The sequence below is a fragment of the Hetaerina americana genome, unplaced genomic scaffold (assembly GCF_022747635.1).
Source record: "Hetaerina americana unplaced genomic scaffold, ioHetAmer1.1.p SCAF_5, whole genome shotgun sequence".
Lineage (NCBI taxonomy): Eukaryota > Metazoa > Arthropoda > Insecta > Odonata > Calopterygidae > Hetaerina > Hetaerina americana.
The window spans coordinates 27,784,481-27,799,058 of NW_027287095.1; the positions used below are offsets into that span (position 1 = coordinate 27,784,481).

A 14,578-nucleotide genomic window follows, 5' to 3' on the forward strand; every position below is an offset into this window, starting at 1 on the left:
ACTCAATCTTACGACGTTGAGATGAAAATTATCAATTCCCTCCTCTAAAACTGGGTACATATTGGAAATATTTATTACGAGATTATGGATTTAATTAATGATATCTTTCCATTATCTGCATCTCATAATTTGTTAAACATTGGACAAAAAATGTCTCGCGTAATTACAATTACCAGTAAACGGAAATTCAGGATCATAAAAATTTTGAATCAAGCAATTTACATTTTGATCCATTACAAATGTTGAATTACAACGCTCAGAATGTAAAAAGCCAAACTTACGCGTATATCACATTCAGGAATTGCATCTTCCTTGGCGCATTCCTTCCCTAAGCATGGACTTAACTACATCATGGCTGGGCATATTTTAGAATCAGAAGAATATTTATTTCAAGAAAATGGAATTACTGTTGATTTTAAAAATTACAATGCAGTAAATAGGAAAGATTTTTAACACTTACCCTCTTCCGCGTTTCGTAGTCCAAAGCTCCGGCGACGTAAATGGCCCCTGTCATATTCTTTACGGCGAATGCTCCGCCTATGTTCCCGCTCGTAATCTCATATCGAATACGCGAGGCTAAAGAGAAAGAAAACAAAAAAGATATTAGAAAATTTATCAGATATCATGGACAAAAAATAATTTTTCTATCTTAAATTGAATTTAATAGTAATTTATTTCAGTGAATACTCTGCACAATCAAGGCCACGGTTGAATCATCTATATCTCATCTATACCCCCGCAAGATGCCGAAAGGCATTGTGGCGTGGGGAGGGTATGTGCTAAGACACCAGACATACATGCACAAACAATAGTACCCATACACACCAATTGCCAAAATACATCAGGCAAAATTGGTGTGCTGTACTAAATCATCACATGCTTGCCTTAAAGTGAAAAAGATTCGGGTGCTTGTATTCAATTTTGTCATGATTGCGTATTGCATGAGGAAAGAACTAGAACTTGAATCTGTCGATTACAGATTCAAGTTCTCGTTCTTGAATCGGTCTGTTATCACTAGGATACTCTTCATCGTTGTTTTTGTAAAGGAAAGCAATATGAGCTAGCTTCCATTCGCGAGGTACTGAAACTTCTTCTATGGATTATAAAACTTAAATTAACTCAATCTATGCTCATTATGTTTAATGCCAATATCGGATTACTTATGGGACAGACGTTAAATCAATTTTAATCCCAATTTCGAAGCTAAATAAGGGCATTTGGAGGGAAGTATCATAGGCTGTGACAAAAGGGAGAATGTTAGACAACTTTTATCTTCATTAAAACCTATTTCTATTGGTTGAATATCTATATACACAAATAAATTAAGACTAGATTCAAATACAATAAATAATATGATAAAATAAGCTAATGAATGTGTTATTTCATATAATATCAATTTTTACAATACAGAAGGCAACATTCACTCCCTTCATATTCTGCTCCAAGAACTTGCGAGGGCTTTAATGTAGCGAAATGCCACAACGTTAGAAAAATCTAAATGTTTTGTCTTCAGGGGGAAATTATTGCAATAAACATCTTTCTTATTGATGGGAAAATGTGAAATCCATAAAAGAGTATTTCCAGCAGATATTGACCTAAATTAATGTTTTGTAATGTGGCAATCCCCAAAAGATCTCTAGTACCAAAATATTCAATGCATCCGAAGGCCAATAAAAAATTTCTGCGAACTTGGGACTATTGCTACTCCCCATGGGGAACAACGCTCAAAGCCATTAAGAGAAAGGGAAGAAGATAAATAAGAACCCAGTTAATAAGGAGAAACCACTGGGAACAAAAGCGGGAGGCCGGGGGTTGAAAAATAAAAAAGGGGAAAAAGGCGCTAAGGGAGCCGAGAAGTTAAATAGTTTCGAGAGTGAGTTCTCGCCCGAGTGGTTGGCTAGATAAAGGAGAGAGTGAGCGGGGAGGGGTGGAGAGTGGAGGAGTTAGGGGAGGAGTGCGTAAGGGAAGGAAGGGTGGCAAATGGACTTGCAACGGGAAACAAGACCAAGGGAAGAGAGAAAAAGGAGAGAAAACCACTTCGGTCGGAGGAGGACGTGGGGGATGGGAGTGGCGTTGGGGGGGAGGGAAGGACAGGGATCCGGCCGGGAAGCAAAGAGGCGGAGAGCAGACCCAGAGGAAGGAGACCGTGTCCGAGAGGGTGGGAAAGGAGGATGGGGAGGCGGTATTGAGAGGAAATGGGAGAAAGAATAGGAGAAGCATTCGAGGGTGAGAGAAAAGAGGAGGACGCGCAGTGCACGAGCCTGCGTTCGTGGATGGGAGAGAGGATGGAGAGGGAAGAGTTGTATAGGGGTAGGTAGCAGCATGCCCCTTGCGGATGGCTGGAGCTGGCGAAATAAATTGGAAGGAAAAAATGATATTGGAGGAGGAAGAGAGGTAGGCCGCAAAGAAGAAGTACGTGGAAAAAAAAATACCGTGGCCAAGTATGCCTGGGGCGAAGAACTAAACAACGGCAGAGTGGACGCAAGAAAGTAAAAATTAAGTACGCGATAATATGACGGAGGATCTATAGCTACAATGATGAGCCTACGTAAAAAATACACTGTACTGCATGGACTAGCGCGGGTAACTCTGTGTCATTAAATCGTCTTCTTTGGGGGAATTTTTTTCAGGCATACTCACCCTGCACAGAATATGAAAATATCTCTTCTGAGGAAAGGGATCTTTCGTTCCATTAATAAGAATTCCACCTCCAACGGCACGTTTCTCAAAACAGGAGCGTGCAAAAGCTTCCGTGAATGTAGCAGAGGGAATGAATTATTTGACGCGTGAAAAATATTTTCCCCACACGAAAAGAATACGGCTCTGTGAATAAATTCAGAGAACCGGAACTTGGCGCTCAGAAAAGTGAACTAAAGCTGAAACCAAAACACTTTTGTATTTTCCACTGTACAGCAGATGGAAAAAAACGTGCTGCGGGTAAACTGACTACTTTCTATTGCGGAAATATTTACAAAATACAAAAATATAACTTTCACAGAGTCAAATACCAACTCTCGTAATCTCTGCTAAAATCGGGAGGGAGACTGGCGGGATACGATACAGTAAGCAACGGAAGGGAAAGAAGTTGGGCGTGGAATATAGAAAACAGAAAGGGAGTTTGCAGGGAAAAATGTGGGCAGATAGAAGTAGGGACGAGAGGCCGGAAATGGAGGTCGTCCCCCTCAAGGTTTTAAGGTGAGCGAGGTAGAAAGAGTCCCGAGAAGGCAAAGAATGATTGGGGCATCTGAACGACCCCGGGACACTTTTCAAGGGAGTCAGAGAGAAATAGAGAGCGAGAGAGAGAGCATGCAACCAACTGGAAAATGGGCACCAAGAGACATAGTAATGGGATTGGGGAGATATAATGTGACAGAATAAAATTGATCGATAGTAGGTTTTAAAAAGACGTGCCGGTAAGAAACAAGTGGTAACGAACAAATCAATTTTTAACTTTAATTAAGCGAAGGAGTTGAGAAGTGATCAATCAATGTGGACGAATAATACGCGTACGATGTACGCAAAGATGAGAATGGTAACGCAGAAGTGCTATTTAGAGTACTAAAATAGGAAGAATGTTTATTACGAAATGATATTCGTAATTTTGCAGGAAAACTTTCGCACGGATACGGAAATCAGCTGTTGTAAAATTAGGTAAAATGCGCATTGTGAATAGTTAGAATGCTACCATTATCTACGCGAATACTCTGAACAATGGTCTGAATAAAGAACGTGCATCAAAAGTAAAAATTAACTCCGGTTTAAGGTACTGTAAGTTATTTTTTGATTCTATGACCGCAATTAATCACATAGAGACCAGATGAAATCGCGTGCCACAACTTACAAACTCTATCAGTATTCAATATGAATATATGCTCTTCAGAGCCTCAAGGCTTGTACAGACAATTTGAAACCAAAACGGTTTACAAGTTTAGTTGCAAACAAGTGGCTACGGATGAATCCCGAAAAATATCGAAGGAAAAATCTTCCTTTCAACTTTAGCTGGTATAATGAGAAGCCAGAATATGCTGCACTTGGCAAAGCATTTTCAAATACCTTGGAGTTTACTCGTCGTCTCTTTGCCCGGCGTGATCTATGATTTGGGGAATGCAAATGAATACTCCACCTCGAAGCTTCCGTTTACTTTTACCATTCTGATTTAAGGTAACCAAATCTTTGTTTGAGGCTAACTGAACCAGTTCTTAGTCAATAGAAGTTTTCGTTGAACCGCGTATTCTCGCGATGAAATTGGAAGTAACGGCTCATTCACATTATGAAAAGCACCCTTCCGTAGACGTAGATCAGACGTATGGAAGATTCCAGAAATATCATTACCGATGACTGTAAGAGGTTAAGACAATAAATTTTACCGTCGCTTTTGTAGACATGAAGATTTCCGATTGAAATAACATAAAATTTCCAACTATGTGCATTTGCCATGAAAATATCTGGTAAATTTCACCTTTACTATCTGCAAGGCGTTTAACTGTCTCAGGACGTCCTCATCGATTTCCGCATTCACGCACGTTGACTATCATCCCCCAGTTTGTTTGAATATAAGACGACCGATTGATTAAACAGTAGGTAAAAAGAAACACTAAGAGGAATTTCGTCTATGAGTATAACGACAACCGTCTTATGAGAATGTACTATAGCACTATGATGAAAACTGAGGAAATACATCTCCAAAAAAGCCAGCCGGAATACATTGCCAATTATCATTTTACTAACATAATATTGCATTCAAAAATATAACAAGTAATATTAGTTTAATATGGTTGACGAACTAGAAAATAGTTAGCTACGAGCGCAAACTTATCCTGGAAAATGCAAACGCACAAACGCAAACTTTTAAAACTGCAAATACGAAAGCCAAAATATGGCCGAGAAAAAAGGTATGTAGCTAATTTTATCATCTGAAAAAATATCTGCCGCATGCGGGCACGGACGGTAAGGCATAAAATTACAGAATCAGGAGATATGGAAATAAAGCGAGGGAAAATGAGACGAGGTGAGACATGTGGTGGGCCAGCAAAAATATGACGAAAGGTCGCGGGGGACAAAAGCCAGCGAGAGACCCCGGGACCACACCCTCATCCGACTAATTCGCTCTAGCTACCAGTTTTCCCCGAAATTACGGAAACCGCGTAACATACGGAAAGAATGAGGAGAGCAAAATGAGAATGAAAGTGAGGGGGTAAAGGTGGGGAAGTGGGCAGCTGGGGAGGGGGGGAGAGAAAGAGAAAGAAGAAAATGGAGGAGAGACAATAGTATTCGGAAAAAGGATTCTAACCTCTAGAACTGCTCCCATCTCCTGATCACAATTTCTCTTTTATTGCTTCAAGAGACTTAAGTGCGTTGGTGAACCGTCCCTAGAACTTCATATTTCGAGTATCAAATTCCAATGCAGAGCCTTAAAAGTGCCCCCGGCTCTTCCTACGATACTGTGCAATACCTCTCCTACGTTTTTCCGATCCTTTACCCCCGACGACACGAGAAAAGAGCGGCGGCTAACGCCTTTCCCTAAAGCTGAAATTCTGGGACATCTCCAACTCCCAATGCAAATTTTCACGAAATAGAACGTGGATGAGTTTTTAGTAGGAAAGGATAAAAGTTACATAGGCTCGTGTTTTCGATTACCATCATACAAAGAATACGTGACTATTTCCTTGCCTTTAACTCTGGCGTCCAAATTTTCAGATGTGTTGATAATTTTTACAGGCTTCCTTAGCAGAAAGTGCAATTTGCAGAAACCACTTCCCGAAAGCATTACTCTAATAGTATTATGCGTATCAATCAGTAAATTAGATATTTCGATTCGATATCGGTCATTTGCGAAATGAAAAACAATTACTCGCAAGTTTTAATAAATAATACGGGACACAGCCTAATTATTTTGACTCAAAATAAGAAGTAAAAAACTTTCGGCATATTTTTGTATTAGGCAAAAAAACACTTGTTTATATGGTAAATGTTTTGCTTTTCTAAATTTCAAATTTAATTCTAAATGAAACTTGATGAGAAGCCATCACGAAGTTCATATAGCGCAGGAAAAATAAAAAAAATCATATCGATACCTACATAGGGGTGCTTCCCCGAAATCAAACAAAAGATTATATGAATTGCATAAAAATATTTCTTCATTCAATTTCCAATCCAAAAATTGGCAGTCGGGAAAAGGAACCATCCTACCAGTCTGTAATCTATTCCCTTGTTTCAGGTCTAAAATCTGTCTTATAGCAAGCACAAGCCCCTCTCTATCGTCCAATTTCCTCCATAATCCAGCATCTGCGACGGCCTTCCAATCACTTTCTCCCCAGAAACCCACCCGTTTCCCGGGAAGTTTTCTCGTGGCAGGAAACGAGTCTCGTCGGCCGTCCCCCGTCGGTGCCCGAAATTTTTCGATATCTGTTGGGAAGGGAGGACACCTCGGTGCACTTCTTTTGCTGATCTTTGTAAAGATCCGGGAGGAAAAGGAAGGGGTCAAAGGTTTGGGAACGGTTTGATCAATCCAAAACCACAGCCCGAAAATGGATTTGGTAAAAGAAATGGACGCAAGTGGGAAAAAGAGGAAGGTTGCGGGGAAGAGAATTTACCCGCGACGCAAAAACTCGAAAGGCTCAAAGAGCATCCACACGAGAAAGACGTGAAAGGCCGACGTCCTCATGAAAGTCTCTCGACACGAAAATGCGTATGAAATGCAGTTACACTTATGATTCGCGATGGCAAAATTGTGCTGATGAGAGATGCTTCCCAGCATTGCAGGATTAAACGTTTTGCTAAGGCCTTGAAATTAATTCAACTCTCCATCCTTCCTATCCCTCAATTTTGAGTTGCTGCAATTTCCATTTTCATAATTTCTTTCCCAAAATATCGAAATTCTGGCTAGAGTGATTTGCATAATATATTTCAGTGAAACCACCCCTCCTTCAAATTTCCCGGCAGGCTATTATGCGGGCAATATATGTGCAAATATGAGGCATTAAAGTTGTGGACACTGCCGTTCGTTTGCACAACGGGTTATATCCTTGACTAATAAGCTGCGAATATTCGAAATACTCGCGAAGAGAGGGAAAGTTACCACGAAATGGTCGCCCCTTGTTCTCTTCCTCACACTCACCGCGCTCCGCTACAGGAGGGTAGAAATTCGCCGGTACGAATTAACCCTCCACCCCCCTTCCGTCCTTCCATCTCCTAACCTCACCACTCTCCTCTCTCCCCGCTGACACTCCTCGGACGACCCTTCCCCAGCATCGCTCCTGGTTCCATTCATCTTCACTCCACTCCACCCTCCAACGTCTCCCCACAACCGTCCATCCTCACACACATACCCGTGACGTTGCTTCTCACCTTGGAGAATAAAATATTTCCATCAAACCCCAGCGCTATCCTCTCCTCTCTCCATCCGTCTCGCCTTCATCGCCTCCACGCCTCCCTGCTGTTTTCAGGCTCTCACTCGCCCACACGTCCCTCTTCCACTCACCCCCTTTCTCAAACCCTCGCACTCGGCCCGAATCCCACTCTCCCCACCATTTTTTCCCTCGCCTCCCATAATTTTCGACGCCGCAGTCTTGTCATATATATGTATCTCTCTCCAGTGTTTTCTCCTCCCCTCAGAAACCTCTCTCCCTCCGGGCCACCCGCGCCGAGGATAAGAGGGGACGTACTCACCCCCCCTCTCGCGTTAGGGGCGGCGGGTTGGAGCGGAGAACACCAGGAGGAGAGTGAAAAAACCCTCGATTTTTCCCTGTCTCGTCCCCTCTTGCTTACCCATTCCCCCCGTCGCCCTTCGGGCGACACGGACACTCCCCACCACCACGCATTCACTCACATGTTCCACGCCCAAATCTCCATCACGCGCGCGCACAAAAACTCCGACACCTATGTGGAGTGGAGGGATGGAGGGGAGATCCCCCCCCCAAAAAAGAAGTAAAAAAATTAGAAGGGAGAAACCTTCGCGACGCGAAATAAGTGTCCCACCTCGTCATTTTTCCTGCAAGACAAAAGGGGCGCGAGAGGGCTCCTCAACCAAAAAGTAGGCGGGAAGGGGTGTGGGACGAAATGGCAGGTGGAGCCAAGTGGTGTGTGTTGGAAAGGGATGTCTGCCTCCGCCTCGCTCTCGCTGAAGCGTTGCCCCACCCCTCGCGTCATCACCCTTAGTGCACTAAGGGTGCGGAGGGGTTGTGCGACGGAGGAATTTTGACGATGATATGGTGGCCCGCGCTCATTATGAAAGGAGGAACGGAGCGTGTGCTGATGTTTGTGGGAGTTTCTCGAACCTACGTTGCTCACGCCGGAAGCGAGTTGCGTCGACTGCGTCACGGAGGACCCGAGGAAAGGGCTGCTTTTCCGCCACCGTGACGAGAGGTGAATGGTTAAACTTCGTTCCCACTAACTCGGGCCATGAATTTGGCACATGTCACGGAAAAAGGCTTATTTACCCGCCAACATTCTTCCGGTGCACTATCGAGCTGACGTTTTGCGTGCTTCTCGTCAAATAATGCGCTATCTTTTTTGAACGGAAGTAAGCTATGTGCTGGAGGCGTGCTATTTATCTTAACTCTAATTTACATACATAGAAGCTGTTTAAGATTACTCTCGACTTGAAATATTTTTATAAAATTCCAGTAGTCTCCGAGCTATTCCGTCCGCTGATAATAGGTGAATTTGCCATTAAATACTGCCATCAACTTGTCCGTCGGCACGACGACAACAAAACGTGAATGGATCCATTAGAATATGGTTATCTTGATTTTAAGTCAACATTTATGCGCATAGATAGATAAAATTAACATTCACATGACATTTATTAGCATTAATAGGACATTAAAATTCCCTAAAACTACATACATTATTTGTCATCCGCTCAATCACAATGCCATACTAAAATCATGCTTCCAAGATAATCTTTAGGGACTATTTAATGGAAAATAGATATTACAACCGTTGATATAGAATTCAATTACCAATGCCGCTTGGATTGATTATATTTACATTTCTCCATTAATTAATTAGCCCATAATAGTTAAAAACTCATATTTTACGCTCGACCGAAATTCTAACAAAGGAACTATTAAAAGCTTAAGCCTGCTAGGTATTATTTCATTACACGCTAATTATTGATTACGATCTGAAAATGGGTGATGGGGAAAAAATGTTAACTTTCATGTTATAAAATCTTTGAGATCTCAACATGAACCTGATAAGACTTCAAACGGAATTCATGGGGTATATGTTCTGAAATTCTTAGGATAGATCAAATTATTTCATTGAATTCTGCATTTTTTCTTCAATAATTAAGAGGATGGAATACATTTTTTCCTGATAAGTATCCATTATAACATAAATTTATTTGATACAAGGATTCAAATGTGCTCGGAATATATACACATTCCTTTCATGAGGTGGCACGACAAGCTTTACCCCATGCTCTTTTTCAAGGAATGAACTTCAGTGTGTGGATTTTTTTCTTTTATTTTGATTTCCCAATCTTAGCGAAGCAAAATGGTCAATCAATCAAATTTCTTCGAGGGAAATGAGGAAAGGGGGAATAAAAATTCCTCGTTTATGTCAGCATTTTTCCCTCTTGTAGCCTCGTAAAAAATTATTGGTCTCTCCATCGAATTTTTTCCCCTGTTTCCATTCATGCGACGCCACTTTTTCTTTACGAACTCATTCCTGCCGCTCAAACTTTCAATCAATCTTTCGACCCTTTTCCTTCTATCTGAAGACTAAACCCAGAGCTATTTCGGTGCGTAAAAAATCCTTTATCCCCTCTCATTCCCAAACATTCATTCATATCGTCTCTCTCTTTTTCCCTCTCCACACACACGGAGGAATAAATAAGGCACTCTGTCCCTTCGAAATTTTGTTTACTGACATATTTAAAAAAAAAGTTGGAATTTCCTTCGCAGCACGAAGAATGCCAATAGGGAATTATGGTTTCCGTACACCTCTTTCTTCGTTTTTTTTGACATTCGTATTTTCTTCTGTATCATAAATTTCTTAGTTTTAAAGATCAAGGCTTCATTTGTTTTTCAAATATGTGATGACTGCACAATGATCGATCAAGGTACAAGGTAGATGAAAATATTCACCCTGCCGGGGAAAAAATTAGACTGTAAAAAAATTAAATTTCCTCAGAGGAATATTTCCCTGATGAAAGAGCATTTAATGTTATATATTTTTGTAATTTATACGAGAAGTATAATTAAAAATGCTGTCAGCCGCATACTTGTTTAGTCAGATTCAGTTTTCAAACACATTCTAAGCAAATTTATATGGAGTTTTTCATTTGAGATATGCCTTAAAATCAGCTTCATTTTTGAGATGGGTGTTGCGTCAGAGAAACGAGGCGTAACACATTTCAAATGACGAAGGTTCAAAATAAGGTTACAACTCTTTGACCAGGGAGTATTCTCTTAAATAATTACCAATTTTGCTACTTTTCGTTTAGATTTTGCCCATATGTTACTAGGAATCGATTATCTTCAACTTAACTATCACAATATTTGCCAGCTGAATCTTCAACAATTAATGACGTTTAATTTTACGACACGATATAAGTCAAAGATCGGCAGTTGTCTGAAATTCTGATCCCGAGATTAAAGAAAGACTGAGTTACGGACGCGTATTTTTGCAATTAACCCTTCCCCTTCTTTGCATGGGGGTGTAGAAAACAGGAGTACTGCACAGCATAAATCGAAGGGATTGCGGGCATCTGGAAACCTTCCGTGAATTCACAACTTTCGAGTTTATTTTTCACTCTCCAACGTAAGCCTACTCGAACAATTCCCTTTCGGGAAATGGCCCATCACTAGACAATACACGAACATTTTATCAAACGACAACACTACAGCTTACAGGGTTCGTCCAGAAAATAAGTGTACTGAGCTCAGGAAAAAATATTTATTACACTTTTACATATCTTAAGCTAATATTCCTCAAAATAGGACCCTTGTGAGTCGATACACTTGTTCCAGCGGCGTTCCCATTCCTGGAACGCTCCCGCGAAGGCATCATCGGGAACCTCTCGAAGACACTTCGTCACGGCCTCTTTGACGGCGTCCAAAGTCCCGTATCGCGTTCCTTACAAACTCCTCTTTATCTTCGGGAACAGAAAGAAGTCCGGTGGTGCCAAGTCCGGGCTGTAGGGCGGGTGAGGCAGCGTTGCCACGCCGTGCTTGGCCAAGAAGTCCGACACGACAAGCGCGGTGTGAGAGGGCGCATTGTCGTGATGCAGCCGCCAGATGTTTTTGATCGCTGGCCGGACGCGGGCGTCTCGTTTTCGAAGCCTGTCGAGCACTTGGACGTAAAATGCAGCATTTACAGTTTGTCGTTCAGGTACAAATTCGTAGTGGACGACTCCCCTTTTGTCAAAAAAGACAATGAGCATCGCCTTGATCCGAGATTTGCTCATGCGAGCTTTCTTTTGACGGGGTGATGATGGGGTGTGCCACTCCGCACTTTGTCTCTTCGACTCCGGGCCGTACTCAAAGATCCACGTCTCGTCACCCGAAACAACGTTCTCTAAAAAATGTGGATCAATTTTGCAGTGATCCGCAAGTTGTGTCGCGATTTCCAAACGATTGAGTCTTTGATCATCACTGAGCACTTTCGGCACCAACTTTGCACAAATTTTTCGCATCTGTAATTGGTGCCTAATAATCTCGTGCACTATTGTTTTTGGCACATTGCACTGCTCTGCTATCATCCGAACACTAAGACGACGATCAGAGTTCAGTACATCGCGAACTTTTCGCACATTTTCGTCGGTGAGTGTCGTTGATGGGCGTCCAGGCCGTGGTTCGTCGTCGACCTCTTCTCTGCCCTCCACGAACATCTTGTGCCACCGAAAGATCATGTTTCTGGACATGGCTGACTCCCCGTAAGCCTGGTTAATCATACCGACAGTTTCGGTAGACGATTTCCCAAGCTTTACCGCAAATTTGATGGAATAACGCTGCTCCAAAAACTTCGGCATCGCGTTCCGTGACGTGGGTCGAGCGTGGAGGTTCGCGTTAACAGAGCTCCTCACTACACCACAGCTCAGAGCCGACTGCCTTTTTCAGCGTCGCTTGCCAACATACCCCCCTCCAATCGCAGCCCGTCAGAGCGGTGCTGGGCGCGCCTGGAGCGGCGGGAAAAAATCAGTACACTTATTTTCCGGACGAACCCTGTATATCATCTAGCTTAAACTGAAAATTCGAGTAATCACTGTAGGTTTCACTAATAGGTAATATTTTGGGTTTGCTTCCCTTTTGGTTAACACATTCCTTTGCCAAATGAGATATAGAATGCCCTTGTGATGTTTTGAGTAGATTAAGACACCAGGTTACTAAAAACCATTTTGTTAAGTCAGATAGGGTTTACGATATATTCGGAATAAAAACTCATATCTCAGTTTCAAAACTAAAAACAACCAACGTGAAATGATGGCAGTAATTTTTCTTTTTTCTATAAAACATTCATTATTTTCCTAAGGCATATAGAGTCAAAACGAATACCTAAATTTAATTTGCGTTAGGTTTATCCACAAGATCACTTTGGGACGAATTTGAACAGTTCACTGCCTCATCATTCAACTGTGAAAAGCATGGCCAATCCAAACTAATGCCTGGAACCATTTGTACTCCAATATCCAGGGAATTCAGTTTCCTCCCATTCTAATCACCGACACTCAAGAAACTCCTGCAGTGAAGGACGAGGCGGGAAATTGGAGGAACAAGTGAGGCACACCAGTCGATAGGAAAAAACGTTCGTACCGTCACTCAACTGTCTACTTCCATCCCATAGGGAGAAGGAAAATGTAAGGTGATGGAAAAAATCTCCATCAGAAAAATCGGAGGCCATTCCTTGGCGAATAGCAAAACAGAATAAGAAATAAAATTAGCAAAAGGTACGGAGACAGTATTTTATAATCCATGGGCTGATGAGTTGAACAGCATCTATTTATTTCAATGAAATGAGTAAAAACACATAGCCAAATGTTGGTATCATAATTCAGTAAAAATGGGTAGATTCCCAAAAGCTACGCCTAAAACTGTGACATTTAAAAAAATATGGAATGATTAAAAATAAATTCCTCCCATCTCATCCAGGCGACTACGTACATTTGATCCAAGTCCAAGTACCTTGACATTGTTTTTTTCGCAGTCTTCAATTATGCTTTCAATCAAGGAATATATAAAAATATATTTGATACAGGAACAAGTCAAATTTTCCTATTTAGTTTTTACATTCGTATTCTAACAAAAAGCAAAAAATCATGATAATAGACGGTTCAAATGGATGTTTTCAGTTCGCTTTTTCTAATTTTTGCCCCAGTTTTAAGTAATGAAAAACTATTTGGATTTATTTATCACATTAAGCCTTGTTTATGTATCTGATGCAGTCCAGGGGGTAGAGCGTTGGACTACTGACCAGAGGAACCGGGTTCGCCACTGGGCATCTTTGGCTTCACGCAAGCAATGTGGTTTTCCGAGAACCAGATCTCACTGGGAAACCATAGGTGGTACAGGGAAAGGATCTGGTCACCCCAACCATAAAGCGTCAATTTCACACGACATTGGGCTGAGTACTAGATGAGCTCTACTCTCACCTATCAAACCAACCTTCCGGAAGATGTGTAGTTAATTAAATGAACTATGCCATGAAACTCATACCAAGAAACCCTTCATGCAACCATGGTGAAATTTTCATTTGAAAAATTTATTTGGGGGCTTCTGATGGAAGGTCGCAACTACAACTTAGTCGTTGCCCTTACGTAAAAACCGAGTCCACTCCACTCGAATTACAATTTAATGGCTTTGAGGAAGAAGAGGGACACAGAAGATACGATCATTACACGTATAACGGAGCAGGTTGCTTCTGGGAAATGAGTATTTCGACAGTGACAGATCTCAACATTTTTTTATTGAGGTCACGGGTGTTTTACCTTCCTGGTCTATAAAAAGATACGAGAGCTAGAAAAATAGGGCCTTGAATCTATGTTTGCGACGTGGAAAGGAGAGCGAACGAGAAAAGACTATAGGAACAAAAATAGAGAGAGGATTGCCCGTGACACGAACTGAACAGCGGACAATTGCCTCACAGACATTTTTTTCATCCCAGAATGAGGAGAGAAACGAGGGATGCTGCGAGCAGTTATTTTAATTAAACTCTTAAAAAAGTATTTTAAGGTATCATTCACCTACTTATCATCACCCTTGTGCCTAGTACTCATTCCGACTACTTTCTTTCGCGCTCCTTTAAACATCACCGGGCTTAATTTATAAATAGTTCGTGCGATTCTATTGCCCCAACTTGTGAAAACCATGAATTATTGGTACGACTAGATATTGTAAAAGGAGACGAGGATTTTGCAAATAAAATGTCATTTCCATGGACGATTTTACATTAATGAAATAATCACATACATGAAGGTGATTATAAAATGTAATATTCATTTCTGCATGATGAATAAATTAGCTAAAATTGTTAGTTTCATTATTATCATTGAAAATTTTCATTAGTCCATTAGCAATTTTCACCCGAGTTAAATCTGAGAACACGAGCTAATTATTACATCATGCTCTGCAAT

General features: G+C 41.4%; 1 protein-coding gene across 1 annotated transcript in view; it reads right to left on the bottom strand.

The window, feature by feature from the left end:
* Window positions 1-14,578, bottom strand: part of CadN (neural cadherin) — a 1,574,690-nt gene that overhangs the window by 166,479 nt on the left and 1,393,633 nt on the right. Inside the window, exon 17 of the mRNA XM_071591874.1 lies at window positions 461-576. Within this exon, the coding sequence (XP_071447975.1) occupies window positions 461-576 (116 nt within the window). The remainder of the gene's footprint in view (window positions 1-460; window positions 577-14,578) is intronic.